The sequence below is a fragment of the Heterodontus francisci genome, chromosome 3 (genome assembly GCF_036365525.1).
Source record: "Heterodontus francisci isolate sHetFra1 chromosome 3, sHetFra1.hap1, whole genome shotgun sequence".
In the NCBI taxonomy this organism is placed as follows: Eukaryota; Metazoa; Chordata; class Chondrichthyes; order Heterodontiformes; family Heterodontidae; genus Heterodontus; species Heterodontus francisci.
Genome location: NC_090373.1, coordinates 198,547,251 through 198,574,887, shown reverse-complemented (window position 1 = coordinate 198,574,887; position 27,637 = coordinate 198,547,251). Strand labels below are relative to the sequence as shown.

The 27,637-nt window shown below is 44.6% G+C and overlaps 1 protein-coding gene across 4 annotated transcripts in view; it reads right to left on the bottom strand.

Moving 5' to 3' along the window:
* The window catches only part of LOC137366035 (inactive tyrosine-protein kinase 7-like), a 583,411-nt gene that overhangs the window by 95,567 nt on the left and 460,207 nt on the right, over window positions 1-27,637 (bottom strand). For all 4 annotated transcript variants that reach the window (XM_068028160.1, XM_068028157.1, XM_068028158.1 and 1 more), the window contains 3 exons: window positions 24,740-24,890; window positions 7,444-7,571; window positions 7,115-7,315 (listed from right to left, as the gene is read on the bottom strand). In XM_068028160.1, coding sequence (XP_067884261.1) covers window positions 7,115-7,315; window positions 7,444-7,571; window positions 24,740-24,890 — 480 coding nt within the window. The remainder of the gene's footprint in view (window positions 1-7,114; window positions 7,316-7,443; window positions 7,572-24,739; window positions 24,891-27,637) is intronic.

Genomic DNA, 27,637 nt, shown 5'->3' with positions numbered 1-27,637 from the left:
AACAACTTCTCCTTCAACTCCACGCACTTCCTTCAAGTAAAAGGTGTCGCTATGGGTACCCGCATGGGTCCTAGTTATGCCTGTCTTTTTGTGGGATATGTCGAGCATTCTTTGTTCCAGTCCTACTCAGGCCCCCTCCCCCAACTCTTTTTCCGGTACATTGATGACTGTATCGGTGCCGTTTCCTGCTCCCGCCCTGAACTCGAAAACTTTATCAACTTTGCTTCCAATTTCCACCCTTCTCTCACCTTTACATGGTCCATCTCTGACACTTCCCTTCCCTTCCTCGACTTCTCTGTCTCCATCTCTGGGGATAGGTTGTCTACCAATATCCATTATAAGCCCACTGACTCCCACAGCTACCTCGACTACACTTCTTCACACCCTACCTCCTGTAAGGACTCCATTCCATTCTCCCAGTTTCTCCGTCTCCGACGCATCTGCTCTGATGATGCTACCTTCCATGACGGTGCTTCTGATATGACCTCCTTTTTCCTCAACCGAGGATTTCCCCCCACTGTGGTTGACAGGGCCCTCAACCGTGTCCGACCCATTCCCCGCACCTCTACCCTCACCCCTTCCCCTCCCTCCCAGAACCGTGACAGGGTTCCCCTTGTCCTCACTTTTCATCCCACCAGCCTCCATATCCAAAGGATCATCCTCCGCCATTTTCGCCACCTCCAGCGTGATGCCACTACCAGTCGCATCTTCCCCTCCCTTCCCCTGTCAGCATTCCGAAGGGATCGTTCCCTCCGCGACACCCTGGTCCACTCCTCCATTACCCCCACCACCTCGTCCCCGTCCCAGGGCACCTTCCCTTGCAATCGCAGGAGGTGTAACACCTGCCCATTTACCTCCTCTCTCCTCACTATCCCAGGCCCCAAACACTCCTTTCAGGTGAAACAGCGATTTACTTGTACTTCTTTCAATGTAGTATACTGTATTCGCTGCTCACAGTGTGGTCTCCTCTACATTGGGGAGACCAAGCGCAGACTGGGTGACCGCTTTGCGGAACATCTCCGCTCAGTCCGCAAGCAGGACCCTGAGCTTCCGGTTGCTTGCCATTTCAACACTCCCCCCTGCTCTCATGCTCACATCTCTGTCCTGGGATTGCTGCAGTGTTCCAGTGAACATCAACGCAAGCTCGAGGAACAGCATCTCATCTACCGATTAGGCACACTACAGCCTGCCGGACTGAACATTGAGTTCAATAATTTCAGAGCATGACAGCCCCCCACTTTACTTTCATTTTTAGTCATTTTTAGTTAATTTTTCTTCCTTTTTTTTGCATTCCTTTTTACATTTTTTGCATTTATTTCATTTCATGTTAGTTTGTTCAGTTTGCTTACCCACTGTTTTTTTCAGGTTGTTTTTCTTCAGGTTTGCACTTGCTGATGTTCTATATTCAGTATATTCACACCTAATCTGTACTAATGCTTTGTCTTTCAAAACACCATTAACATATTGTTTGCCTTTGCTCCGTGACCTTTTGGTCAGCTATGTGGCCTGGTCCAATCTGCACCTTCTCCTTTGTTATCTCTTGCCCAACCCCCACCTCACTTGTTTATAATCTGTGACTTTTCTAATATTTGTCAGTTCCGAAGAAGGGTCACTGACCCGAAACGTTAACTCTGCTTCTCTTTCCACAGATGCTGCCAGACCTGCTGAGTGAATCCAGCATTTCTTGTTTTTGTTTAAGGTTTCTCTCTTATTGGGTTTTCATAAATGGTTTAATGGTGTGACTATTGATAGACAATGGATTTGGATGTTGCTCATCCCTATGCCATCTTGTTAAAGTGGTGTTTTTCATACCTGTGAGTTTGAGTCTGGAGACTAGTTCTGCAAAGTCATTGTTAGTCCAACTGGTTGAAAAAGGTAGCCATTAACATGGAATGGGCCATTCGCATTTCTAACGTTTTCTTCAACACTTTATGAGACATGATTTCTGGTTGAGTTCCAGCAGTTACCATGTGCACTCGCAGTACAGGAAAGGTCACCTTACCTCTTACTCCATTTTGTCTTGCAGCAAAAGTGTCCATTTTGGATTTCATTTTTATAGTTCAGAATTGCTCCTTGCATGAGCCTGACAATATTTATACTTAAAGACTTTGGGGTTTCAATTTATGTTACCCATTAATCTATTTCCTACACACACTCTTTTCTCCCTCATTTCCTGTTTTCAGTTCTCCTCTGTACTTTCTATATTTAGCTTGGTTCTCTATTATGAGCTTCACACTCATCATATTTAGCCTGCTTCTTTTTGGAAAATGAAGCAAGAAAATGGGCTGGGAGGGGTGGGGGGGGGTGGTGCAAAAGAGGAAAAAATATAACAAGTTTGGCTCCTGGTATTCAAACTTCACCACCACACTTCAAAGATCGCATAGGAACATTGGAAATCGGAGCAAGAGAAGGCCATTTGTCCCCTCAAATCTGCTTTGCCCATCAACTAGCTCATGGCTGATCTTCTACCTCAGCACCATTTTCCCACACTATCCCGATATCTTTCACATCCAGAAATCTATCAGAGTCGTACAGCATAGAAACAGGCCCTTCGGCCCACCGCGTCCATGCCTACCATAATGCCTATCTATAACAATCCCACCTGCCTGCATTAATTCCATATCCCTCTATGCCTTGCTCATTCAAGTACCTGTCCAGATGCCTCTTAAATGTGGCTACTGTTCCTGCCTCCAACACCTCCTCAGGCAACTCATTCCAGATACCCACTATTCTTTGTGTCAAACATTTATCCCTTTGATCCCCTTTAAACCTCCTCCCTCTCACTTTAAATCTATGCCCTCTAGTTTTAGTCACCCCTACCATGGGAAACAGACTCTGGCTATCTACCCTATCTATGCCTCTCAATTTTATATACCTCTATCATGTCCCCTCTCAGCCTCCTTCGCTCCAGGGAAAACAGACCCAGTCTATCCAATCTCTCTTTATAACTCAAGCCCTCCAAACTAGGCAACATCCTTGCGAATCTTTTCTGCGCCCTCTCTAGCTTAATCACATCTTTCCTGTAATGTGGCGACCAGAACTGCACACATTACTCCAAATGCGGCCTAACCAATGTTATGTACAACGGTAACATGACGTCCCAACTCTTTTAATTTAATTTTTATTTTAGAGATACAGCACTGAAACAGGCCCTTCGGCCCACCGAGTCTGTGCCAACCAACAACCACCCATTTATGCTATCCCTGCAGTAATCCCATGTTCCCTACCACCTACCTACACTAGGGGCAATTTACAATGGTCAATTTACCTATCAACCTGCCAGTCTTTGGCTGTGGGAGGAAACCGCAGTCACAGGGAGAACTTGCAAACTCCGCACAGGCAGTACCCAGAATCGAACCCGGGATCCCTGGAGCTGTGAGGCTGCAGTGCTAACCACTGCGCCGACCTGCATCACTTCACACTTTTCTGCATTAAATTCCATTTGCCACCCCCTTGCCCACTTTCCCAGTTGATCTATATCCTGTTGTAACCTTTGACAACCTTCTTCACTATCCACTATACCACCAATTTGGTGTAATCTGCAAACTTACTAATCATGCCCCTTACATTCACATCCAAGTCATGAATATATATGACAAACAACAGCATCGATCCCTGCGGCACACCACTGGTCACTGGCCTCCAATCTGAAAAACAACCCTCCACTACCACCCTCTGCCTCCTATCACCAAGCCAAGTTTGTATCCAATTTGCTAGCTCACCCTGGATCCCATGTGTTTGAACCTTCTGGACCATGCGGGAACTTGTCAAAGGCCTTGCTAAAGTCCATGTAGACAATGTCCATTGCCCTGCCCTCGTCAATCCTCTTGGTCACCTCCTCAAAAAACTCAATCAAATTTGAGAGACACGATTTCCCACGCACAAAGCCATGCTGACTACCCCTAATCAGACCATGTCTTTCCAGATGCATATAAATCCTGTCTCTCAGGATCCCTTCCAATAACTTTCCCACCACTGATGTAAGGCTCATTGGCCTGTAGCTCCCTGGCTTATCCCTGCTGCCCTTCTTAAATAAAGGCACAACATTAGCTATCCTCCAGTCTTCCGGTACCTCACCTGTGGCTAACGATGATACAAAAATCTCTGCCAGGGCCCCAGCAACCTCCTCCCTTGCTTCCCATAGCATCCTGGAATACACCTGGTCAGGCCCTGGGGATTTATCCAATGTGTTTCAATACCTCCAACAACTCCTCCTTTGTAATGTTGATATGCTCTAGGATATCGGTGTTCCCTCCCTTGAACTCACTAGCTTCCATGACCTTCGCCACGGTAAATACGGACGAGAAATATTCATTTAAGACCTTGCCCATTTCCCGTGGCTCCACACTGATCCTTCAGGGGACCTACTCTCTCCCTAGCTACCCTTTCACTCTTAATATACTTAAAGAATCTTTTAGGATTCTCCTTTATCTTTGCCAGGGAAATCTCATGGCCCCTTTTTGTCCTCCTAATTTCCTTCTTAAGTGTAGTCCTACATCCCCTATACTCCTTGAGGGACTCTCTCGATCCCAGCTACCTATACCTGACATATGCCTCCTCCTTTGTCCTGACCAGACCCTCAATATCCCTAGTCAACCAAGGTTCCCTAAACTTGCCAGCCTTGCCCTTCCATCTAACAGGAACATGCTGGCCCTGAACTCTTCCTATCTCACTTTTAAAACCCTCCCACTTGCCAAACGTCCCTTTACCTGTAAACAGCCTCTCCCATTCAACTTTTGAGAGTTCCTGTCTGATGCCATCGAAATTAGCCTTCCCCCAATTTAGGACTTCAACCTGAGGACCAGTCCTATCCTTTTCCATAACTATCTTGAAGCTAATAGAGTTATGGTCACTGGTCCCAAAGTGCTCCCCCACTGACACATCAACTACCTACCCATCCTCATTTTCTAAGAGGAGGTCGAGTGTAGCCCATTCTCTAGTATGGCCATCCAAATACTGCTTCAGAAAACTATCCTGGACACACTTAAATTCTTCCCCTTAGCATCTGATCCCTTAGCACTAAGGCAGTTCCAGTCAATATTAGGGAAGTTAAAATCACCTACTATTACAACCCTATAATTCCTACATCTGTGATTTCCCTACATATATGCTCCTCCAATTCCCTCTGACTATTGGGGGATCTATAGTATCATCCCAAAGTGATCACCCCTTTCTTATTTCCAAGTTCTACCCATATGGCCTCGCTGGACATTCCCCCTGCGACATCCTCTCTAAGTACTGCCGTGATGTCCTCCCTAATCAATAGTGCAACTCCCCCTCCTCTCTTACCTCCACCTCGATCACGCCGGAAGGATCGGTACCCCGGAACATTGAGCTGCCAGTCCTGCCCATCCCTCAACCATGTTTCTGTAATAGCTATAATATCACAATCCCATGTACCGATCCATGCTCTGAGAGTTCATCTGCCTTACCTGTAAGGCTTCTTGCATTAAAGTAAATGCAGTTTAGCCTACCAGACCTTCCACGCTCCCTGTCCTGCCCCTGCCCGGCCTGCCTACTGGACTTGCTTTAACCTCTACATTTGCCTCAACTATATCATCGGAGAGACTACTACTTTGGGTCCCACCCCCCTGCAAGACTAGTTTAAACCCTCCCGAGTAGTACTAGCAAACCTCCCCGCAAGGATATTGGTCCCCCTCCAGTTTAGATGCAACCTGTCCTTCTTGTACAGGTCACCTCTGCACCAGAAGAGATCCCAATGATCAATCTCTGTCTTGAACATACTCAATGACCGAACCTCCATAGCCTTCTGGGGTAGAGAATTCCACAAATTCACCACCCTGTGTGAAGAAATTCCTCCTCACCTCAGTCCTAAATGGCCTATCTCTTATTCTGAGACTGTGTCCCTGGTTCCAGACCCTCTCCAGCCAGGGGAAACATCCTTCCTGCATCAACCCTATCGAGTCCTGTAAGAATGTTGTATGCTTCAATGAGATCACCTCTCTCAAACTCTAGAGAATACAGGCCCAGTCTCCTCAAAAGGAGAGTATCACCTCCCCAGGAATCAGTCTGGTAAACCTTCGTTGCACTCCCTCTCCTTTGGTAAGGAGACCAAAACTGCACAAAATGCTTCAGCTGCGGTCTCACCAAGGCTCCATACAATTGCAGCAAGACTTCTTTACTCCTGTACTCAAATCCTCTTGCAATAAAGTCCAACTTACCATGTGCCTCCCTAATTGCTTGTTGCACCTGCATGTTAGCTTGTAGTGACTTATGGACATCAACACTTCCCAATCTTTCACCATTTAAGAAATACTCTGCATTCTGTTTTTCCTACCAAAGTGGATAACTTTACATTTTTCCACATTATATTCTATCTTGCCACTCACATAGCCTGTCTAACTCCCTTTGCATCCTCCTCACAACTCACATTCCCACCTAGTTTTGTCTCTTCAGCAAATTTGGAAACATTTGGTTCCCACATCCAAATCATTGATATAGATTGTGAATAGCTGGGCCGTAAGCACTGATCCTTGTGATACCCCACTAGTCACAGCCTACCAACCTGAGAATGACCCATTTATTCCTACACTCTGTTTTCTGTCTATTAACCAATTCTCAATCCATGCCAGTATATTACACCTAATCCCATGTGCTCTAATTTTGTTTACTAACTTCCCGCTCATCTATGCTGCCAGTTACATCCTCAAAAAACTCAAAAAGGTTTGTCAAACATGATTTCCCCTTCATAAATCCATGCTGACTCTGCCCAAACCTACCGTTACTTTCTAATTGTCCAGTTATCACATCCTTTATAATAGACTCTAGCATTTTCCCTACTACCGATGTAAGGCTAACAAGTCTGTCCTTCCCAGTTTTCTCTCTCGCTCCTTTAATAGTGGGGTTACATTTGCTACCTTCCAATCTTCAGGAACTGTTCCAGAATCTGTAGAATTTTGGAAGATGTCACCAATGCATCCACCATCTCTCCAGCCACCTCTCAACAATCTGGGACGTAGATCATCAGGCCCAGGGAATTTATCAACTTTCAGTCCCGTTAATTTCCTTCAACACAAACTACCCTCCTCTTGCCCCATATTAATCTACAGATACAGCATATCTACTGAAGCCAAGTGCTGCGCATATATCTTACCATTCAGCACCTCCATTTCAGGTTCGTCTCCCTCTGGGCCCTTGTGCAACCTCTTTGCCTTTCGCCGTTTTTTGCAATAGAACATAAGACCTAATACAATGATGATGTAAGCTACTGCAGCTCCAACAGAGAGACCAATTGTCTGGATCATTTTATATGGAGTGTGCTGGTTTTCATTTTCTTCAAGAATAGCTGGCTTATCTGCAGGAACATAGAAAAAACCATGAAGTAAATTTAGGAAGTTTTTTTTGCTAGTTTCAAAGCAAAGCCAGATTGACAATCAATACGCAAGATGAGGAGAACTGTGCAAGTCAGTAGCCATTACTCACCAACAACATAGAGGAAAGCATCTCGGTGCTGGATGTTGCAGTTGTTGCCAGCGATACAGGTGTATTTCCCACTATCCTCTGCACTGACATCATAGATTACCAGGGACCCATTTGCCACTTTCTGTATCCTGTGGTAAAGTATTCAGAAACAAACCATGAGAAGAATCAGTCAAGGCTACTGTCACGGTCCTGCATTTTTTTTTCTTCTTGGAAATATTGCGGTGCGCCTTTCAGACTGTAAAAACAGTGCACCTTAAAGAATTCTCCAGAGGCCCAATGAGCTAGGGTGCATTTTGGTTGCCAAACAGCCAGAGAGAGAGAGGACAGGAGATTCAATGTTGCAGTTTGAGTTTTGAAAATTGGCTGGCTGAGACTGGTTTGCAGAGACAGAGTTCTGAGACAATTTAAACTGAAGGGAAAAGAGCTGTGTTATTTCTCTCAAAATTCTACAAAGTTTCAAGCTGAATTAATTACATTAAAAAAATGCTTTTTCTTTCACAACAAATTGACATCTGCTGTGTTCAACACTGAAAGAAAGAATTTAGCACTATGACAATCGATCTGATGAACCCTCATCTTGGAAGGACCTTCTGTTTTCATCAGACCTTGGAAGACTGCAAGTGAACTTTGGCTGTGTTGTATTGGAAGACCATTCGTCAGGAACATAATTTGCAGAAACGTTTTTTTTCTACTTTATCAGTCAGTTAATTGTTATGACCAGGTGAGAAATGCATCTAGGGGTCTTTGGCTGTCTTTTCCTGGTCTTACTGTAACAGGGTTTAATTTTAAACTCACTGTGTTTTGAGCTCCTCCTTTGTGAATCCTTGTTCACAACTTTCCAATTATAAGGCAAAGAAATGAGCACAAACAGGCTTTCTTAGGTTAAAGAAGAACGATGAAATTTATTAAACCTTAAACTTAAATTCTAATACTGGTTTCACGCCTATGGATATACGACACGCCCACGCTAGTATGCACACGTAATGCATACATGCAAATAGGGACAGAAAAGAGAAGAACAGTTTGAGGCAATATCTTGTTACTGTTTTTTAATCTCGCTGTACTCCTTGATTGAAGATATGGTCTTGCGTTTCGTTGGGGCCCGGTGTTCCTTTTAAACCTTGTCCACGTAGGAGACTTTTTCTCTCTTTTGAGTTTATGTGTCTTCAATGGTTTCTGAAGCTGGTGAGAGCAAGATGAGGGCAGACAGGAGAGATATTCTCAGTCCATGAGCACACGGCTTTCTGATCTCAAGTACTGTTTTCTCCAATTCAAAACTCTCAGTTCAAACCTCTGAAACAGCCAGTTAGTCACGTGAGTAAAACTGGTCTGACCACTTCTGTGTATTGGGCAAGCAACTACTGGGTCCCCATTGTTTCAACATCGTCTGTTACTATGCAAATGTCTTTCCAGTGCGGGGCTTGCAATTTTATGTTTTAATATTCATGTGGCAAAAATCAAGTGTGCCTCAGTCTTGGCAGGTTGGCGGGGGAGCAGTTGCCTGACACCTCCACACCTAGAGGAATGAAACGTGATTTGAAGAAAAATGGCACATTTCATTACAGAGTTTGAGAGAAATATAAGATACAAAAAGAAAAACCATTCATTTCTCTAATTCATTGCGCCAATCTTAAAGCCTATTAAAAATGGTCTTTTCTGGGTTCCAGGGCTGCTTTAATTTTCTCCTTTTCTCAAGAGAGTTAGTTGGGGAGGTGGGGGGGGGGTCTATCCTGAACTCCCTGATTCATACAAAGACTTTTGGCTTCAGAGGATGGGTGGTTCCCTTTTCCTCTGACTGTGGGGGAGGAGTCTTTGTTACTCTCCCCTTTGTTCTCTGGGACAGTCCTACCTGCAGGTATTTGTGCAGACTTAACTGCATTCTTCTGTGACACTTCGACTAGGTGAGGCATCACCATCACAGCTTCTCTGTCCCCTAGAGGTCTCTCTTTGTCTCTGCAGGCTCTTGTAAATGCTGTTAGCAACTCTGGTGGGGTACTTCTAGTGTCTGCATTCACAAAGGAGGATGTGGGGTCGAACTTTTCACATTTTTCGGGGTTGGTTGACCAGACAGTAAGTGTTTTCATCTGGGATTTTTTTCTTCCTTTAACCTGCCCTCTTGGTCATGATTTCCCCACTCTTTCTAAACTTTTGCCAGCTATGTGCCTGACTGTCCCATTTTGCTCTCGGCAGGGGTCCCTTACTGTCCAGCCCTCTGCTGGAGGATCCTCCTAACACCAGTACATGACTTGGGGGTGCAGGTTTCACTGTAGGTTGGGGTTTCCCTTCAACCTGGAACATGTGGCAACTCCTGCAATACTCCACCACATTTCTATGCAGTTTTGGTCAGTCAAACTTGTTTTATGCGGGCTTTGGTCTTTTGTATACCAGCTACGGTAGTCTCGTGGGCCCTTCTTAATATGTCTCCCCGGTACCTATGTGGCACGACTAACTGGTGAACTATTGTCCATGCCTTGCCCTCAGTTCTGGGAGGAGAACTCCATTTCCTCATCAGTACCTTATTCTTTAACTAGTAGTATTCCTCTGCTTCACTTTCAGACTGGGCAGCCTGTGCTAACTCTTGCAATACTGGGTCGGCTCATTGAGCCTCAGCTAGGAAAAATCCATTTAATTAATTCCTTGGGCCTCCTAACTTTCCAAAGAAAGTCTCGGACAGGCAGACCTCACGGTCTTTTGCCTACAGTACCAATGCAGTCCCCTCTGGGGGAGCTGGTTTGATCATGGCCTGACCCATTACACATTCAGGGAAACTGCAGGAGACCATCTCTTGCCACCGCCCTGTCTCTCTGAACTCCTGCGGTCTTTCTTTCACTACTTTGGGGGGGGGGGGGGGCGCTACCACCTTCACCCCCGCCAGATCATTATCTAGGAGCAGGTCAAACCCGTCCACAGGCAAACTGGGACAATCTCTATAGTCACCAGTCCCGAAACTAGGTCACATTCAAGGTGTACCTGGTTTACAGGTGTAGGCATACACTGCCCTCCAATACCATTCATCATCATTTTCGTGTTCACTGCACTGTCTGGGGGAAAAGGTCAGGCCTTTTCCCCAGTAAAAGGGATCTAGTCGCCCATGTGCCCCTGAGAATTACTATGGGCTTGTTTGCCCCACTCAAGGGATATGGGGTTACTTTCCCTTCAAATGCAAAACCCTGACAACCTTCAGGAATCCTATTAACTTTTCCTGCACTGGCCGTAGCAAGCTTCCTGGGTTGTACTCTTACTGCAGTTAAAGCCACAGCTTGTTCTGTGTTCTTCATCAGGGTCCCGTCTGCACTGAGCAGATGTGTCCTGATTAACCCGACTAGTTTCCCCTTTAGTTTCCAGCAGTCAACTTTTAAATGCCCTGCCTTATTACAATGGAAGCACACAGGTCTCCAGGTCTCACTCTTGCTCACATCACCTTCCTTTTTGGCTGGAGGAGGACCCCCTGTGTCTCCTGCTTTTCTTTCTCTTCCAGGACTGCCTGGGCGGATATCACTTTCCCACCCTTTGTCGGATTTGTGGGGGTGATTAGGAAAGATTCTCCCCTGGGAAACTGACTTATAAATTAAAGCAAATTCATCGTTCGGAACGGCTGCTTGCCGGGCTCTCTGAGCCCGCTGCTCCTCGACATGGGTTTATATTGAGAATGGGAGAGAGTTTTTAAATTCCTCTAACAGGATTACTTCTCAGAGTCTCAGCTGAGCTGCATTTTTAAAGCCCTCAGCCACTAGTCAACAGCCAGTTGCTTGCTTCTTTCAAACTGCAGGTAAGTTTGATTGGCTTGCTTTTTGAGGGTTCTAAACTTTTGGCAGTAGGCTTCGGGTACTAATTCATATGCCCCGAGGATAGCATTTTTAGCCAGTTCATAATTTGATTAACTCTCATCTGGCAACAAGGAATAAACCTCATGGGCTTTTTTGATTAGTTTGCTTTGTATTAAGAGACCAGGTCTCAGCTGGCCATTTTAGCTGCCTTGCCAGTTTCTCAAATGACACAAAGAATGCTTCCACATCTTTCTTTTGGAATTAATTGAATGAGTTTTAGCATTCTTGTACCCAGCCCTGAATTAAGTTCCTCCACATTGGCCATACTTTCACTGGGGTAACTCAGTCAGTCCAAGCTAACTCAAGCTGCCGTAACTCACTCTCTTTGCATTCCTTCCGATATTCTTTCTCCGTCTCTCTCATTCCTTCTCCTGGCTTTCTTTCTCTTCACGTTCCTTTTGGAAGGCCCTCTCTTTCTCCCTCTCCTGCCTCTCTCTCTTTCCTCAAACTCAAGTTTCCTCTGTTCCAATTGTATCTTAGGTAACAATACCCTGTTGGATTCTGTTTCTAACCCTGTTTCTGCTTCTTCAGATTCAAGGGAAAATGGTTGGCCATTAGCCTTAGGAGTTCAGACTTCCTAGTCTTGCCATGTACAGTGATCATACACCGCTCAGCCATTTTTCTCAACTCCTCCATAGACAGTACTTCACCCTGGCTTGGAGAGCTACTCGCTTCAGTTGCAGACATGTTAGTATTCAATCACAGACAAGAAGAAAATCTGTGCTGATTTTTTGCTTTTTTTGATTGGGAACAATTTGGCTTCCCACTTCCAATCTCACTCGTTCATCTGTGGGAAGGTGGTGGCATAGTGGTATTGTCACTGGACTAGTAACCCAGAGACCCAGGGTATTGCTCTGGGGACATGGGTTCAAATCCCACCACAGCAGAAAGTGGAATCTGAATTCAATTAATAAATCCAGAATTAAAAGCTAGTCCAATGATGGCCATGAAACCAGTGTCGATCTGGTTCACTAATGTCCTTTAGGGAAGGAAATCTGCTGTCCTTACCTGGTCTGGCCTAAATGTGACTCCAGACCCACGACAATGTGGTTGACTCTTAAAATTCCCTCTGAAATGGCCTAGCAAGCCACTCAGTTGTATCTAACCGCAACGAAGTCAATAAAAAGGAACGAAACCGGACGGACCACCCGACATCGACCTGGGCACCGGAAACGACAACGGCAAACCCAGCCCTGTCGACCCTGCAAAGACATCTAGGGTCTTGTGCCAAAGTTGGGAGAGCTGTCCCACAGACTAGTCAAGCAACAGTCTGACTCACAGAATCATACTTTACAATGTCCCAGACACTGCCATCACCACCCCCCGGGTATGTCCTGTCCCAAGCAGCAGGACAGATCCAGCAGAGGTTGCGGCACAATGGTATACAGTAGGGAGGGAGTTACCCTGGGAGTCCTCAACATCGACTCCGGATCTCATGAAATCTCATGGCATCAGGCCAAACATGGGCAAGGAAACCTCCTGATTACCTCCTACCGCCCTCCCTTAGTTGATGAGTCAGTACTCCTCCATGTTGAGTACCACTTGGAGGAAGCACTGAAGGTGGCAAGGGCACAGAATGTACTCTGGGTGGGGGACTTCAATGTCCACCAAGAGTAGCTCGGTAGCACCACTACTGACCGAGCTGGCAGAGTCCTAAAGGACATAGCTGCTAGACTGGGTCTGCGGCAGGTGGTGAGGGAACCAAGAGGGAAAAACATACTTGACCTCGTCCTCACCAATCTGCCTGCTGCAGATGCATCTGTCCACGACAGTATTGGTAGGAGCGACCACCGCACAATCCTTGTGGAGACGAAGTCCCGCCTTCACATTGAGGATACCCTCCATCATGTTGTGTGGCACTATTACTGTGCTAAATGTGATAGATTCCAAGCAGATCTAGCAATGCAAAACTGGGCATCCATGAGGCGCTGTGGGCCATCAGCAGCAGCAGAATTGTACTCAACCACAATCTATAACCTCATGGCCCGGCATATCCCCCACTCTACCATTACCATCAAGCCAGGAGACCAACCCTGGTTCAATGAAGAGTGCAGGAGGGCATGCCAGGAGCAGCACCAGGCATACCTCAAAATGAGGTGTCAACCTGGTGAAGCTACAACACAGGACTATCTGCGTGCCAAACTGTGTACACAGCATGCAATAGACAGAGCTAAGCAATCCCATAACCAATGGATCAGATCTAAGCTCTGCAGTCCTGCCACGTCCAGCCGTGAATGGTGGTGGACAATTAAATGACTAACTAGGAGGTGGCGGCTCCACAAATATCCCCATCCTCAACGATGGGGGAGCCCAGCACAATAGTATGAAAGATAAGGCTGAAGCATTTGCAACAATCTTCAGCCAGAAATGCCAAGTTGATGATCCATCTCAGCCTCCTCCTGAAGTCCCCAGCATCACAGATGCCAGACCTCAGCCAATTCAATTCACTCCACGTGTTATCAAGAAATGACTGAAGGCATTGGATACTGCAAAGGCTATGGGCCCTGACAATATTCCAGCAATAGCACCGAAGACCTGTGCTCCAGAACTTGCCGCGCCCCTAGCCAAGCTGTTCCAGTACAGCTACAACACTGGCATCTACCCGACAATGTAGAAAATTGCCCAGGTATGTCCTGTACACAAAAAGCAGGACAAGACCAACCGGGCCAATTACCACCCCATCAGCCTACTCTCAATCATCAGTAAAGTGATGGAAGGTTTAGTTTAGTTTAGTTTAGAGATACAGCACTGAAACAGGCCCTTCGGCCCACCGAGTCTGTGCCGACTATCAACCACCCATTTATACTAATCCTACACTAATTCCATATTCCTACCACATCCCCACCTGTCCCTATATTTCCCTACCACCTACCTATACTAGGGGCAATTTATAATGGCCAATTTACCTACCAACCTGCAAGTCTTTGGCATGTGGGAGGAAACCGGAGCACCCGGAGGAAACCCACGCAGCCACAGGCAGAACTTGCAAACTCCACACAGGCAGTACCTAGAATTAAACCCAGAAGGTGTCACAACAGTGCCATCAAGCGACACTTGCTTCGCAATAACCTGTGCAGTGACGCTTAGTTTGGGTTCCGCCAGGGCCACTCAGCTCCTGACCTCATTACAGCCTTGGTCCAAACATGGACAAAAGAGCTGAACTCGAGGTGAGGTGAGAGTGACTGCCCTTGACATCAAGGCACAATTAAACCAAGTATGGCATCAAGGAGCCCTCACAAAACTGAAGTCAATGGGAATCGGGGGAAAACACCTCACCGGTTGGAGTCATACCTAGCGCAAAGGAAGATGGTTGCGGTTGTTGGAGGTCAATAATCTCAGTCCCAGGACATCACTGCAGGAGTTCCTAAGCCCAACCATCCTCAGCTGCTTCATCAATGACCTTCCTTCAATCATAAGGTCAGAAGTGGGGACGTCCGCTAATGATTGCAGAATGTTCAGCACCATTCGTGACTCCTCAGATACTGAAGCAGTCCGTGTAGAAATGCAGCAGGATCTGGACAATATCCAGGCTTCGGCTGATAAGTGGCAAGTAACATTCATGCCACACAAGTGGTGGGCAATGACCATCTCCAACAAGAGAGAATCTAACCACCTCCCCTTGACATTCAATGGCATTACCAGTGCCGAATCCTCCACTATCAACATCCTAAGGGCTACTGACCAGAAACTGAACTGGAGTAGCCATATAAATACCGTGGCTACAAGAGCAGGTCAGAGGCTCGGAATCCTGCGAGGAGTCAGTCACCTCCTGACTCCCCAAAGCCTGTCCACCATCTACAAGGCACAAGTCAGGAGTGTGATGGAATACTCTCCACTTGCCTGGATGGGTGCAGCTCCAACAACACTCAAGAAGCTCGACACCATCCAGGACAAAGCAGCCTGCTTGATTGTTAGTGGATGGGGTGCTATTCACTCCCTCCACCACCGATGCACAGTGGCAGCAGTGTGTACCATCTACAAGATGCACTACAGCAATGCACCAAGGCTCCTTCGACAGCACCTTCCATACCCACAACCTCTACCACCTAGAAGGACAAGGGCAGCAAATGCATGGGAACACCACCACCGGCAAGTTCCCGTCCAAGTCACACACCATCCTGACTTGGAACAAGATCGCCATTCCTTCACTGTCGCTGAGTCATAATCCTGGAACTCCCTTCCTAATTGCACTGTGGATGTACCTACCTCACATGGACTGCAGCGGTTCAAGGAGGCAGTTCACCACCACCTTTTCAAGGGCCATTAGGGATGAGCAATGAATGCTGGTCTAGCCAGCAACGCCAGTATCCCATGAATGAATTAAAAAATGTAAAATCCCGAACACGAGCACCCAATTTCTGTTATGACCAGTTGAGAAATGGGTCTAGGTGTCTTATTGTAACAGCGTTTAATTTTAAACACACTGTTTTGAGCTCCCCTTTTTGTGAATCATTGTTCACAACTTTTCAATTATAAGACAAAGAAACCAATTCATACAGGCTTTCTTTGGTGTAAAAAAGACAGATGAAATTTCTTAAACCTTAATCTTAAACTCTAATATGGATCAAGCATACGGATATACGACGCACCCAGGCTAGCATGCACACACGATATACACATGCAAATAGGGACAGAAAAGAGAAGATAAGTAGAACAGTTTGAGGCAACATCTTGTTACTGTTTGTCAAGCTCGTTGTAGTCCTTGATTGAAGATATGGTCTTGAGTTTCGTTGGGGCCCACAGTTCTTTTTAAACCTTGTTCACGTAGGAGACTTTTTCTCTAAGTTTACGTGACTTTAATGGTTTCCGAAGCTGGTGAGAGCGAGATGAGGGCAGACAGGAGACACGGCTTTTGGATCTCAAGTACTGTTTTCTCCAATTTAAAACTCAGTTGAAACCTCTGCAACAGCCAGTCATGTGAGTAAAACTGGTCTGACCACTTCTGTGTATTGGGCAACTACTGGGCCCCCATTGTTTCAACAGCGTCTGTTACTATGAAAGTGTCTTTCCAGTCCGGGGCTTGCAATTTTTTAAGTTTATAATATTCATGTGGCAAAAATCAAGTGTGCCTCAGTCTTGGCAGGTGGAGGCGGGGGGGGGTGGAAGGGTTTGCCTGATATAATTTAAAACCGAGAATATGTATGCGAATGCGGGAGATAGATTTTTAAATAAGTTACAAGGTCTTAGATATGGATTTATCTTATTTGTGTTTAAGATTTTAGGTTTTTAAAAAAATAAATAGTTAATTTATTGATATGTAAAGATACCTGGTTTGGTTCACTTCATTCAGGGGATGCTAGATTGTTCAATTTGGTTGCTTTTTTCCAATTTGGAAAGCTTAAGGAAATATGATGCAACCTGTGGAGTGACGGGACTGAATTAACAATACATTGCACCCACCGCAATCGGACTCATATTTTGATTAGGGGCTTTGTCCTGAGCGGTTGTAACACTGCTCAGTCAAATGATTCATGTTTAAGGCACTATTCCAGATAGCTCAGAACAGCACCAGATGTTTATGCCAAACTGGGTAATGACTGGTTTGAGCAATTCAACACTTCGGAGGGTGCATGAAGTTTGTAGAAAGCTTGTGAGCAGGCCTAGTTCTTAGCTGCTAAATCACTGGAGAATGACCTATGTTGCTCTGTTGTTCACGATATTATATTAAAAGGGGAAAAAGTTACAAAGATACCTACATCAGGTACAGAACTTGGCAGGGAAAATTGTTCCCGAGGTCCAACCTTCACCAGTATTTTTAATAATGAGCAACATGAAAACTCTTGAGCCCCAAAGGTTCTCTTCGTAAATACATTACCATCCATGAAAGACTCCTACAAACGGGAAGGGTCCAGGTTTAGTTCCTGGGTTGTGCTAAGGTCACTAATCTCAGCTGGAGTAGTGGTGGGAGCTAGGGATAATAAACAGGATGCCTGTTTGTTATTTAATAACATGTTAAAAAGTGTGTGTATATCTTTTGAGGATAGGATTAGGCTCAACTGCAATAACCTTTTGGCATGCTCACGGTCACCACATGAAGAAATGGCCACTTCAGTTAACGTACACACATCTAAGGAACTATACTCCCACCTTCAAGAGGGAAAAATGGGTATGAATAACACTTTTAGTAATGAGTCACATAAAGGGGTGATAGCGTTGGATAGTACTATAGAAGGAAGTAGTACCATATTAGATACGAGCAGACTAAGATGGACTACGAGGAATACAAAGGCAGGTTTACAATGCATGTACGTAAACGCACAAAGTGTGGTGAATAAAATTGGTGAGCAACAAGCACAAATAGCCATGTGGAAATATGATTTATATTTTATTATTTATATCTATATTAATATTCATTTATTCCTTTGAGTTTAGAAGAATGAGGGATGATCTTATTGCAACGTACAAGATTCTGAGGGGGGCTTGACAGGTAGATGTTGAGAAGATGTTTCCACTAGTGGGGGAATCTCAAACTAGGGGACATAGTTACAGCATAAGGGGACATTCATTTAAAACAGAGGTGCGAAGGAATTTCTTCTCTCAGAGGGTAGTAAATGTCTGGAATTCTCTACCCGAGAGAGTTGTGGAGACTAGATCACTGAAAGTATTTAAAAAGTAGATAGCCCTCAACTCCCCAATGTATCAAGAATCTATGAGTAGCTGGCATGAAAGAGGAGTTGAGGTCTAGGGCAGATCAGCCATGATCATATTGAATGGCGGGGCAGGCTTGAGGGGCCGAATGGCCTACTCTTGCTCCTATTAATTATGTAGTGTTCTTATGATGTAGTGGTAGTAATTGAAACGTGGCTTAAAAATGGTGAGGACTGGGCACTTAATATTCAAGGATATAAATTATTCAGAAAAGACAGGGAAGGAAAAAAAGGCGGTGGAGTGGCATAACTGATTAAGGAAGACATTGTAGTGTTGGAAAGAGCAGATGTCCTTGAGGGGGCAAAGACAGAATCCATTTAGTTAGAGTTGAGAAGCAAAAGGGAGGATGATCTCAATACTGGGGGTTCTCTCTAGGCCTCCAAATAGTGACAGAGGTATAGAAGGGCAAATCTGCAGGGAAATCCCAGAGATGTACAAGAACTATACAGTGGTGATATTGGGGGACTTGAATTACCCAAATATTGATTGGGATAATGTTAGAGTAAAGGGAAAGGACGGGGAGGAATTTCTGAAATGTGTTCAGGAGAACTTCCATAACCAGCATGTTCTCGGTCCAGCTGGGAAGGAGACATTGCTGGGGATGTTAGGGAATGAGGCAGGCCAAGTGGACCAAATGTCTATGGGGGAACACTTGGGTATGAATGATCATTGTATCATAAGGTTTAGATTATCAATGGAAAAGAGCAAGGAACAATCTAAAGGAGAGCTTCTAAACTGGAAGAGGGTTCACTTCAATGGGAGAGGGGGGAATCTAGCCTGGGTAAAATGGAACCAAAGATTGACTGGAAAAACTGTAATGGAGCAGTGGGTGATCTTTAAGGAGATATTGTTTCAGGTACAGGCCAGGTAATTTCAAGGGTTGCTTAAAGGGTTGACAGTGGATAGGCAATGGCTACCATTTAAAGAGCGCATGGATGAATTACAACAATTGTTCATTCCTGTGTGGTGCAAAAATAAAACAGGAAGGATGGCTCAACCATGGCTTACAAAAGAAATTAGGGATAGTATTAGATCCAAGGAGGAGAAATATAAAATGGCCAGAACAAGCAGCAAACCCAAGGATTGGGAGCAGTTAAGAATTCAGCAAAGGAGGACAAAGGGATTGATTAAGAAGGGGAGAATAGAGTAGGAGAGTAAGCTTGCTGAGAACATAAAAACTGACTGTAAAAGCTTCTATAGATAGGTGAAGAGAAAAAGATTAGTGAAGACAAATGTGGGTCCCTTACAGTCAGAAATGGGGGAATTTATAATGGGGAACAAAGAAATGACAGATCAATTAAATACATACTTTGGTTCGGTCTTCACAAAGGAGGACACAAATTACCTCCCAGAAATGTTGGGGAACATGGGATCCAGTGAGAAGGAGAAACTGTATGAAATCAGTATTAGTAGGGAAATTGATGGGATTGAAGGCCGATAAATCCCCAGGGCCTGATAATCTACATCCCAGAGTACTTAAGGAAGTGGCCCTTGAAATAGTAGATGCATTGCTGGTCATTTTTCAAAATTCTATAGACTCGAACAGTTCCAACGGATTAGAGAGCAGCTAATGTAACCCCAGTATTTAAAAAAGGAGGCAGAGAGAAAACAGGGAATTATAGACCTGTTAGCCTGACATCAGTAGTGGGGAAAATGCTGGAATCCATTATAAAAGATGTAATAGCAGAGCACTTGGAAAACAATGACATGATCGGACAAAGTCAACATGGATTTATGAAAGGGAAATCATGCTCGACAAATCTATTGGAATTTTTTGAGGATGTAACTGGTAGAATAGATAAAGGGAGAACCAGTGGATGTGGTGTATCTGGACTTTCAGAAGGCTTTCGATGAGGTCCCACATAAGAGATTAGCATGCAAAATTAAAGCACATGGAATTGGGGGCAAGGTACCGACATGGATAGAGAACTGGTTGACGGACAGGAAACAAAGAGTAGGAATAAACGGGTCTTTCTTCCGAGTGGCAGGCGGTGACAAGTGGGGTACTGCAGGGATCAGTGCTCGGATCCCAGCTATTCACGATATATATATTAATGATATAGATGAGGGAATTAAATGTAATATATCCAAGTTTGCAGACGACACAAAGCTGAGTGAGTGTGAGCTGTGAGGAGGATGCAGAGAAGCTCCAGTGTGATTTGGACAGGTTGAGTGAGTGGGCAAATATATGGCAGATGCAGTATAATGTGGATAAAGGTGAGGTTATCCACTTTGGTGGCAAAAACAGAAAGGCAGATTATTTGAACGGCGATAGATTGGGAAAGGGGGAGGTGCAGCGAGACCTGGGTGTTCTTGTGCACCAGTCACTGAAAGTAAGCATGCAGGTGCAGCAGGCAGTTAAGAAGGCAAATGGTATGTTGGCCTTCATAACGAGAGGATTCGAGTACAGGAGCAAGGATGTCTTGCTGCAAATATACAAGGCCTTGATGAGACCACATCTGGAGTATTGTGTGCAGTTTTGGTCTCTTTATCTAAGGAAGGATGTTCTTGCTATGGAGGGAGTGCAGCGAAGGTTCACCAGACTGATTCCTGGGATGACAGGACTGACGTATGGAGAGGGGTTGGGTCGATTAGGCTTGTATTCGCTAGAGTTTAGAAGAATGAGAGGGGATCTCATAGAAACCTACAACATTTTAACAGGACTGGACAGACTAGATGCAGGAAGGATGTTCCTGATGGCGGGGGAGTGCAGGACCAGGGGTCACAATCGAAGGATAAGGGGTAAGCCATTTAGGACGGAGATGAGGAGGGATTTCTTCACTCAGAGTGGTGAACCTGTGGAATTCTCTACCACAGAAAGCAGTTGAGGCCAAATCATTAAATATATTCAAGAAAGAGTTTGATATATTTCTTGGGGCTAAAGGGATCAAGGGATACGGGGAGAAAGCGGGAACAGGTTACTGAGTTTGGATGATCAGCCATGATCGCATTGAAGGGCCGAATGGCCTACTCCTGCTCCTATTTTTCTATGTTTCAACAAGGGTGAAAGGTAAGGGAACCAAAGCCAGGGATCCTTGGATGACGAGGGAGATAGAAAATAAGATTAAACAAAAAGAGAGGGTATATGATGCATGTCAAGTGAACATTAGGCCAAATACAATAAGTTGAGAGGGGAAGTGAAAAAGGAAAATATGACTGGTAAAGAAAATATAGTAGAATGGCAGTTAACATAAAAGGGAACCCAAAAGTCTATCAGCATGTAAATATTAAGCGGGTATTAAGAGGCGGGGTGGGGGCTTATTTGGACAAAGAGGGTGATATATACTTAGAGGCACAGGCAAGGATAGAATACTTCAGAATTTTGTATTGGCCTTTATTAAGGAAGAGGATGCTGACAAAATATCAGTAGAAGCAGGGATGGCAGAGATAATGATATGAAATTTGGAAGCATTGTGAACTGTGAGGAGGATAGTGTTGAACTTCAAAAGGACACAGACAAGTTGGTGGAATGGGCAGACAGGTGGTTGATGAAGTTCAATGCAGAGAAATGTGAAGTGATTCATTTTGGTAGGAAGAACATGGAGAAATAAGCAAAATAGAATAAAGGGTACAATTCTAAAGGGGAGCAGGAGCAGAGGGACCTAGGTGTATATGTGCATAAATCATTGAAGGTGGCAGGACAGGTTGAGAGAGCAGTTAATAAAGCAGACAGTATCCTGGGCTTTATTAATAGGGGCATAGAGTATAAGAGCAACAAAGTTATGTTGAACTTATACAAGACACTAGTGTGGCCTCAGCTGGAGTACTGCGTTCAGTTCTAGGCGCTGCACTTAAGGAAAGACGTGAGAGCATTAGAGAGAGAAAGTACAGAAAAGGTTCATGAGAATGGTTCCAGGGATGAGGAATTTCAGTTCTGAAGATAGATTGGAGAAGTCAGGACTGTGTTCCTTCGAGAAAAGAAGGCAGAGAGATGATTTGATAGAGGTGTTCAAAATCATGAGGGGTCTGGACATAGCAGATAGAGAGAAACTGTTCCCACTCGTGAAACGATCGAAAACGAGAGGGCACAGATTTAAAAAGTATTTGGTAAGATAAGCAAAAGTGACATGAGGAAAAACGTTGCACACAGTTAAGGTCTGGAATGCGCTGCCTGAGAATGTGGTGGAGGCAGGTTCAATTGAAGCATTCAAAAAGGAATTGGACAGTTATGAAAAGGAAGAATGTGCAAGGTTATGGGGAGAAGACGGGAATGGAACTGAGGGAGTTGCTCTTTCAGCAAGCTGGTGCAGATATGATGGGCTGAATGGCCTCCTTCTGCACTGTAACGATTCTGTGATAATGGATGAGGTGAAAATTGATAGGCTGGATGTATTGGAAAGGCTGGCTGTGCTTAGAGTGGATAAGTCGCCCGGTCCCGATGGCTTGCATCTCAGGTTGCTAAAGGAAGTGGGAGTGGAGATGGTGGAAGGGCTTGCCATAATCTTCCAATCTTTCTGGATACAGGGGAGGTTCCAGAGGATTGGACAGCGGCAAATGTAACACCTTTATTCAAGAAAGGGTGCAAGAGATTTCAAATAAGTACAGGCCAATTAGTTTAACATCTGTAATAAAAGCAAAATACTGCACAGTTCTGATAAAGGGTCACAGAGCTGAAATGTTAACTCTGCTTCTCTCTCCACAGATGCTGCTTGACCTGTTGACTATTTCCAGCACTTCCTGTTTTTATTTTAGTTTAACATGTGTGTTGGGTAAGGTTTTAGAAACGCTAATCAAGGAAAGAAAAAGCACCCTTGGGACTGAGACTGTGCCAAATTTTGGATTTTTCTGGATTTTGGAAAACAAAAGAATCGCCACTCTCCAGCCTCACTGCTCCCCTTCTCCCCCTAGCTCTTTAAGGAAGACACTATAAAAAGCTGTGTCTTCAGTCTTTTCAAATAATAACGATCAATTGACACTGAACTTGTTGCATCTGAATCTTTTCCAAAATGTCTGGTTTTTGGACAGCCGGATTTTGGACGTCCAACATGCAATTGATTTTTTTGATGAAGTAACAGAGAAGGTTGATGAAGGGAAAGCAATGAATGTCGTCTTTCGGGATTCAAAGAAAGGGTTTTGCAAAGTACCACATAAAAGGTTGGTTAACAAAATTGAGGCTCATGGAATAGGAGGATCAGTGTCCAATTGGATAAAAAATGTCTTAAGGACAGAAAGCAGTGAGTTCTGATAAATGGTTGTGTTTCAGGATGGTAGACAATGGTGTTCCCAAAGGTTCAGTACTAGGACCATTGATTTTTTGATTCCCATAAATAATTTGGATATTGGAAAAGAGCAAAATTTCAAAATCTGCCAATGATACCAAACTTGGAGATATGGCAGACAGTGAGGATGATGCCAATCAACTGCAACAGGTCATAGATAGGTTGGCAAAATGGGCAGATAAGTGGCAGATGAAATTTAATACACAAAAGTGTGAGGTGATGCATTTTGGGAGAAGGGATAGGGTGAGGCAATATAGACTAAATGGTACAGTTTTAAAGATGTAAGGACAGAGGGACCTAGGGATTCATGTGCATTGATCTTTGAAGGTGGCAAGACATTTTTAAAAACTTGTTTGTGGCATGTGGGCATTACTGGCTAGGCCATCATTTATTGCCCATCCCTAACTGCCCTTGAACTGAATGGCTTGCTAGGCCATTTCCGAGGGCATTGAAGAGTCAACCACTTTGCTGTGGGTCTGGATTCACATGTAGGCCAGACCAGGTAAGGACAACAGATTTCCTTCTCTAAAGGACATTAGTGAACCAAATGGGGTTTTACGACAATGGTTTCATGGACACCATTAGACTAGCTTTTAATTCTAGATTTTTTAATTGAATTCAAATTTCACCATCTGTTGTGGTGGGATTCGAACCCATGTTCCCAGAGCATTAACCTGGGGGGTCTGGATTAGCCATCCAGTGACATTACCACTATGCCACCACCTCCCAAGGTATATAGGATCTTGGCCTTCACAAATAGAGGTATTGAGTACAAAAGCACAGAGATTATGCAGACTCTTTATAAAGCTCTAGTTTGGCACAACTAGAGTAACACGTTCTGGTCACCACACATTCGAAAAAAATGTGAGGGTCCTTGAGAGAGTGCAGAGGAGATTTACCACAATAGTTCCACGGATGAGGGATTTTAGCTACTAAATTAGGTTGGAGTTAAGCTGGGGTTGTTCTCCTTGGAGTAAAACAGATTGAGAGGTGATTTGATAGAGATCTACAAGATTCTGACAGGGTTGCATAGAGTAGACAAAAAAAGCCATTATAAAAGCAAAACACATGGATGCTGGAAATCTGAAAAATACAGAAAACACTGGAAATATTTAGCAGCTCTGGCAGTATCTTCGGAAAGAAATGCAGAGTTAACATTTCAGGCGATGACCTTTCATCAGAACTGGCAAAGGTTATAAATAGGTTTTGAGCAAGTGAAAGGGAGGACGGCGGAAGAACAAAAAAAGGGAAGGTCTGTGGCAGGCTGGAGTGGAGGAGAGATTAAATGACACCTTGCTTCCACTCTGATCTTTCCATCCTTGGCCTGCTGCAGTGTTGTTTTGACTCTATGACTGTCTCATCGTGGTTGAAATGCCACTAAAGGTAGGACCTGCATCCACAATTACATATATCTAATTAATATTTCAAGGATGTCAGGAGTGGTAAAGATGGATTCAGATACTCCACAGCTAAATTTAAAGTGGAGTCTTTACTCCCTTCTTTACTGAGCAATGACTTAAGGTGACTGTCCCAGAATTGGATGTGATAATTGCATTCTATGTTAATAGTGCCTTCCTGTAGTAAAAACAAAGCCTCTCATACCTCTGTGTCCCCTTGCTGGAGTCCAGGATCTTCTCCTTCACTTTCCAATGAATGTTAGGTTGGGGTTCCCCAGTGGCTTGACAGTTCAATACTGCAATATATCCCTGGTACACAGTTGTGTTCTCAGGCTCCATCTTAAATTTAGGTAAAACTAGGGGGAAAAGCACAGACAGGAAATGTTAGAAGTCATAGAGTTATACAGCACAGAAACAGGCCCTTCAGCCCACCGTGTCCGTGCCAGCCATCAAGCCTATCTATTCTAACCCCATTTTCCAGCACTTGGCCCGTAGCCTTGTATGCTATGGCATTTCAAGTGCTCATCTAAATATTTCTTAAATGTTGTGAAGGTTCCAACCTCTACCACCCCTGTAGGCAGTGCGTTTCAGATTCCAACCACCCTCTGGGTGAAAATATTTTTCCTCAAAACCCCTTACCTTAAATCTATGCCCCCTGGTTATTGACACCTCCGCTAAGGGAAAAAGTTTCTTCCCATCAACCAACCTATCTATACCCCTCATAATTTTATATACCTCAATCATGTTCGCCCTCAGCCTACTCCGCTCTAAGGAAAACAACCCTAGCCTATCCAGTCTCTCTTCATAGCTGAAATGCTCCAGCCCAGGCAACATCCTGGTGAATCTCCTCTGCACCCTCTCCAGTGCAATCACATCCTTCCTATAGTGTGGTGACCAGAACTGTACACAGTACTCCAGCTGTGGCCTAACTAGCATTTGATACAGTTCCATCATAGCTCCCTGCTCTTATATTCTATTCCTCGGTTAATAAAGGCAAGTATCCCAAATGTCTTCCCAACCACCTTATCTACCAGTGCTGCTGCCTTTAGTGATCTATGGACAAGTACACCAAGATCCCTCTGACCCTCTGTACTTCCTAGGGTCCTACCATCCATTGTATATTCCCTTGACTTGTTAGTCCTCCCAAAATGCATCACCTCACACTTCTCAGGATTACATTCCATTTGCCACTGCTCTGCCCATCTTACCAGCCCATCTATATCATCTTGTAATCTAAGGCTTTCCTCCTCACTATTTACAACACCACCAATTTTCGTGTTATCTGTGAACTTACTGATCATACCTGCTATATTCACGTCTAAATCATTAATGTACACTACAAACAGCAAGGGTCCCAGCACCGATCCCTGCAGTACACCACTGGTCACAGGCTTCCAATCGCAAAAACAACCCTCGACCATTACCCTCTGCCTCCTTCCACGAAGCCAATTTTGGATCCAATTTGCCAAATTGCCCTGGATCCCACGGGCTCTCACCCTCTTGACCAATCTGCCATGCGGGACCTTATCAAAAGCCTTACTGAAGTCCATGTAGACTACATTAACTGCTTTACCCTCATCCACACATCTAGTCACCTCCTCAAAAAATTTAATCAAATTTGTTGGACATGATCTCTCCCTGACAAAGCCATGCTGACTATCCTTGATTAATCCCGGTCTTTCCATGTGGAGATTAATCCTGTCCCTCAGAATTTTTCCAATAGTTTCCCTACCACTGATGTTAGACTCACTGGCCTGTAATTACCTGGTTTATCCCTACTACCCTTCTTGAATAATGGTACCACATTCGCTGTCTTCCAGTCCTCTGGCACTTCTCCTGTGGCCAGAGAGGATTTGAAAATTTGTATCACAGCCCATGCAATCTCCTCCCTTGCCTCACATAACAGCCTGGGATACATCTCATCTGGACCTGGGGATTTATCCACTTTTAAGCCCACTATAAACCTCCACCCTTTCAATGCTACTTTGTTCAAGTATATCACAATCCTTCTCCCTGATCGCTACAACTACATCGTCCCTCTCTATAGTGAACACAGATGAAAAGTAATCATTTAAAACCTCACCTATGTCCGCCGTCTCCAAACACAGATGGCCACTTTGGTCCTTAATGGGCCCTACTCTTTCCCTGGTTATCCTCTTGCCCTTAATATACTTATAAAACGCCTTGGGATTTTCCTTTATCTTGCCCGCCAGTGTTTTTCATGCCCCCGTTTTGCTCTCCAAATTACTTTAAGTACCCCCCAACACTTTCTATACTCCTCTAGGGCCTCTGCTGTTTTCAGCCGTCTGAATCTGCCATAAACCTCCTTTTTTTCTCCTTATTCAATCCTCTATACCCTTTGACATCCAGGGTTCCTTGGACTTATTGGTCCTACCCTTCACCTTTACGGGAACATGTTGGCCCTGAACTCTCACTATTTCCTTCTTGAATTACTCCCACTGGTCTGATGTAGACTTTCCTAAAAGTAGCTGCTCCAGTCCACTTTGGCCAGATTCAGTTTCATCATATTGAAATCAGCCTTCCCCCAGTTCAGTACTTTTATTTTCAGTCCATCTTTGTTCTTTTCCATAACTACCTTAAATCCTTCAGAGTTATGGTCACTATCCCCAAAATACTCCCCCACTGACACTTCCACCATTTGTCCGGCTTCATTCCCTAAGATTAGGTCCAGTACCACCCCTTCCATGGTAGGACTTTCTACATGCTGGCTCAAAAAGCTCTCCTGGATGCACTTGAAGAATTCTGCCCCCTTTAAGCCTTTGCACTAAGACTATCCCAATTAATATTGGGGAAGTTGAAATCCCCTACTATTATTACCTTATTACTTTTACACCTCACTGAGATTTGCCTACATTTCTGCTCCTCTATCTCGCCCTGACTGTTTGGAGGCCTGTAGTATGCACCCAGCCAAGTGATTGCCCACTTTTGTTTTTAAGTTTACCCACATGGCCTCATTAGAGGAACCTTCTAAGATATCATCCCTCCTTACTGCAGTAATTGACTCCTTGATCAATAGTGCAATGCCACCTCCTCTTTTACACCCCCTCACCCCCCGTCACGCCTGAAGATTCTATAGCCTGGA